Source organism: Eretmochelys imbricata, chromosome 19, assembly GCF_965152235.1.
Source record: "Eretmochelys imbricata isolate rEreImb1 chromosome 19, rEreImb1.hap1, whole genome shotgun sequence".
NCBI lineage: Eukaryota > Metazoa > Chordata > Testudines > Cheloniidae > Eretmochelys > Eretmochelys imbricata.
Window position 1 is genome coordinate 7,768,406 of NC_135590.1, and position 4,362 is coordinate 7,772,767.

General features: G+C 52.6%; 1 protein-coding gene across 2 annotated transcripts; it reads right to left on the minus strand.

Annotated features, from left to right (window-relative positions):
- Window positions 1-1,267: 1,267 nt before the first annotated feature.
- Window positions 1,268-4,033, minus strand: HPCAL4 (hippocalcin like 4). 2 transcript variants are annotated; one of them, XM_077837859.1, is made up of 3 exons: window positions 3,872-4,033; window positions 2,641-2,856; window positions 1,268-1,465 (listed from the first exon to the last, which is right to left on the minus strand). In XM_077837859.1, exons 1-3 carry the CDS (start codon window positions 4,031-4,033, stop codon window positions 1,268-1,270), a joined length of 576 nt encoding a protein of 191 aa, XP_077693985.1. The 2 variants fall into 2 exon arrangements, with proteins under 2 accessions (XP_077693985.1, XP_077693986.1); XM_077837860.1 differs by lacking the exon at window positions 2,641-2,856.
- Between the last annotated feature and the right edge of the window lie 329 nt (window positions 4,034-4,362).

The following is a 4,362-nucleotide window of genomic DNA, read 5'->3' on the forward strand; positions in this document are numbered from 1 at the left end:
CAGCTCTGGCCTCCCTCGGACCCAAGAGCAATTTGAACACAGGACCAGCCCCAACATGCCAGGGCAACAGGAAAAGGGACCCTTGAGATTAGATGGGCAATGGCTTGATTTCAGGGCTGTCTTTGACGGGAGCATACAGTATCAATAGCTCCTTCCTTAGCCCACTGAGAAGGCCTGTATTCAAAGGTTGCTTTGATTTCTGGTTGGCCTGGGGAACAGAGGGGGCAGTTTAAATACAGATTAATTTCAAGATGAAAAGAGGGGTGCATGGAAATGCATCTGAACCCAAAAGCTGCTGGCTCTGCAATGCTACGTGTTAGCCAGACAGAACACGGCACTCTGGGATTTTACAGCGAGACCATATGGAAAGAGGAGGCAGAAATCAGTTATTTCTAAACGTCTCACAATGCCGCAAGTGCCTCATCTATGGGAGCCCTGCAACCAATGCTGGCTGCAGTGAAAGGAGAGGCCGAAAGGTGGGTGCTGGAGGGAGGTGGAGACTGCAGGACGGCAACTCTATTGTGAGGCTAAGGATTGGGGCCCAGGGCACTGAGCTCGGGAGCTCTATTCTGTCAGGGCCCAGTTTGGGCTAGTTCAATTTGGGGCTCCGTGGACTGGGGTATGTCGTGTGGGAGAGAAGAGACAGTCAGGACTGGCAGCAAGGGGTACTGCAACAGCCTAGTTTGGGGCATCACCAGGAATCAGGTTTGGGGAAGGGGGGAGGGAGGGAGAAATTTGCTGGTTTCAAATAGGCCCTGACAGGATAACCCAGCTGGGGCTGTAGGAACTGGAACTAGGGATGAGAAAGCAGCACTTTGGGGGAGCCAGAAGGCTTGATGTTGGTTATGGGGTGAACACTGCCTTGGACAGTGCACTTCAGGGCTCTGGGGTCAGGGGAATTTAAGTACTGAGGAGGCTTAAACTGGTATTGGGGGCTAGGTGGGAAAAGAAGAGCAGATGAGCTCCTGGCAGTGTGATCCCAGGATGGATTGATAGGGGAGGGGCTGTGGGGTTGAACACACTCCAGGGATTTTTGTGGGGAGGGATTGTTGGGTGGGGGGGTTCTAATGTGGCTCAGGCAGTCCCTTTGGGGGTGGGATGTAGAGGTGAGGAAGTGGAAGGCTGCAAGCAGAACGAACTCTGCCCCAGGCAGCCAAGTGCACAGCTCTGGGAAGCAGGGGCTGGGTGCATGGTTCTGGGGAGGGCGGTAACCGGTATGCTGGGGCACGCGGCCTCGGACAGTCCAGCTGGAGTCTGCGGGGAAAGGCTATTTCTGCATGTCGCACTGCAGGAGGAGGACAATAGAGGGGTCGCTCTTGGCAGCTTCCTTGAACTCTTCCAGGGTGATCTGGTCATCCTTGTCCTTGTCCATCTTGGTGAAGATCTTGTCAACCCGCTGCTGGGGCGTCAGCCCGTCCTGGTTCATTCTCATCATGATGACCGTCCCCACCATCTTGTAAATAGCCTGAGGCATGAAGGACAGAGGGAAGAAGGGTGAAGTGAAGAGGGCCCCTTCTGCACGGCAGTAACACCATGCTAGCAGGGGCAGGGCTGAGTAGGTCCACACAGCAAGTGAAGGGGTGGTTGGAGCACAGACAGGTGTACCCACGCTAGCTTTAATCCAGCTAGCGCGAGTAACAATAGCATGGCACAGGGAGGCATGGGCTTGTACTGGATTGCAAGCCCATGCCTCCACAGCCACACAGCTACTGTTAGCCACACTAACTGGATTAAAGGCTAGGCCTACCTGTGCTACAAGCCACCCCTTCACCTGAAGCCCTGCCCACCCACCTACTTGAACGGCCCCCACCCATGCTGCTGCAGCTTCAGGACTGCTGTTCCTTGAGCTAGCTTTGATCTAGCACAGGTAGGTGGACACATGCTCCAGTCACACCTTACTGACTGCAGTGTAGAGACCCCCCCCCCGGCGAGGTCTATGGCTGCACCTGCAGCCATGGGTAACTTCCAGCTTGGACTGAGCTAGTGTGCTTTAAAGAGTAGAGTCATGCAAGTAGATACTGGGGGACAGGTGTGATGGTATCAGGTGGCAACCCTGTACCACCACCCATGTAGCCATGGTTACACAGCTATTTTGCAATATGCTAGATCTACCTTTGCCAAAAGTTACACCCTAGGCTGCAGTGTAGACATACGGCAGCAGGGAAGACGAGACTGGCGGGTGAGTGATTGTGGGCCAAACTGTCTGCTGATGTCACCTGGTGCCATTCCAGTCAGCACAGAGCCACATCAGTTAACACCGGCAGATCTGGCCTGGCATGCCTTCAGGGCCCAGTCTGCACCTGAAGCAGGGCATTCATTGCCAGAGCATAGGGACTTTGTTCTTGGGAGGGATGTAGGAAGGTCAGAGTAGCCTGGAGGGGAGGGCGAATGCTCTGGGGGATATGGATTTACCGCTAGGGGCCCCGGAGTGTTTATTACCTATGGTTCAGGGCACACTGGAGCTGCTTTTGAGTCTGAACACTCATGAGCTGCAATGTTTTGAAGGGGCCTTCTATTCTAGTTGCTTGGTCCTGCTCTCCAACCTCCCATCAGTGCTGGGGTGAACGATCAGAACGAGCCCACTGCAGCGTCTGACCCCACTGTCTTCACAGAGACAGAGAGGCCGGTGCAGTCTGATACCTCAATTATTTCTAGCATCTCCAAGCGCGTTATCTTCCCATCTCCATCTAGGTCATACATCTCGAAGGCCCAGTTCAGCTTCTGCTCAAAGCTTCCCCTGGAGGTGACTGACAGGGCACAGATGAACTCCCGGAAGTCGATCGTCCCATCACCGTTCTTATCAAATGTGCGGAAGGCGTGCTGAGCAAACTTGGAAGCATCTCCATATGGGAAAAACTGCAGGGTGAGAAGAGGCTAGTAAGAGATCTAGAGATAGAGGACCTGCAGTGCAAGGGAGCATATGGGATTCATTGCTGCTTAGAGACCGAGCTACACAGAATCTGTATTTCTAGTATAGAGAGATAGAGGGCATCATCAACTTAGAGAGAATAGCTGCGGGGGACAAGGAGTAAGAGTCGGACCTATTTGATTCTAGGCACAAATCTGTGAAGGCCTGGCCGAACCAAGAACTTTAGAGGACTTCTTTAGCCCCCACCACTATGGTAAGTTTCTGAGTAGCAGCTGTGTTAGTCTGTATCTGCAAAAAGAACTGGAGTACTTGTGGCACCTTAGAGACTAACAAATTTATTTCAGCATAAGCTTTCGTGAGCTACAGCTCACTTCATCAGATGTATGCCACTATGGTAAAAGGCTTATCTAACTTTTAAAGGAATCTGAGCTCTAAATATGGCCACTTTCTATCACTGCAGAGAAAGGGGTGTGGAAAGACACCCGGGCAATCACACTTCAGGAGACAAATTCAGGGCATCTCTCAGCCTGCAGACAGAGGGTAGCACAGAAGGTTTTAGGGGCAGGGGGTTATGATCTGGCTCTGACTGGACTTGGAAGGAACAATCAAACATTCTGTAGCTTAGAGCAGTCAGGGGTTCTGTGGCTCCAGCCCAGGATCCTGCTAGCAGAGGGAGATCGACTAGATCTTTGCAACCACAATCCATCCCTCAGGCTGTGCTGTGCCAGCCATGGCCAGCAACAAGTACCAATTTCATCCTAACCATAAAACTCTCCTGGGCCCAGACAGCACCAGCAGTGAAGGGGGCGGTTCAGTGGTGCTCTGGACTTCTAGTTGGTCTAGCACTACCCGTTTGCTTTGCCGTCACCCAGGTGAGTTAGTGGTCTCAGCTAGTTACCAAATGCAGCCTTTTAAACAGCTGTAGCCCCATGTTTCCTGGCAGCTTACTCACTGCCTGCCCCCATCCACCCAACACTGACCATCTTCTTCCCTCCCCTGTACCTTGATGTAGAGCTGCTGGAATTCATCCAGGTTGAGGATGCCGGTGGGACAGTCCTTCAGGAAGCCCTTATACCACTGCTTTAGCTCTTGCTCACTGAACTCTGTGCTTCTCACCAGGTCGTCCAGCATCTCAGGGGCCAGCTTACTGTTGTGTTTTCCCATCACGGACTCTGGAAAGATCAGCAGTTCTTAGATGCTGAAGTACTAACCGTGTTGGGGAGAGGGCCGCGAGACAGGCATTCTTGGGCTCCCTTCCCAACTCTGCCACATCTCCATCTCTGTACCAGTTTCCCCAGTTCCCTCTCTGCAAAGTGAGGGTTGTCATGCTGACCAGCCTCATGGGTGTGCATGGGAGGGTTTGCAAGTTAAGCTTGGTACAAAGCACTGGTGTTGTCAAAGGTCCTGGAAGCAACAAGTATCAACATGACCAACATTTCAGAGGAGACAGAAACACTACTGGAAAAGCCAGTGACTGATGAATGTGACTCAAG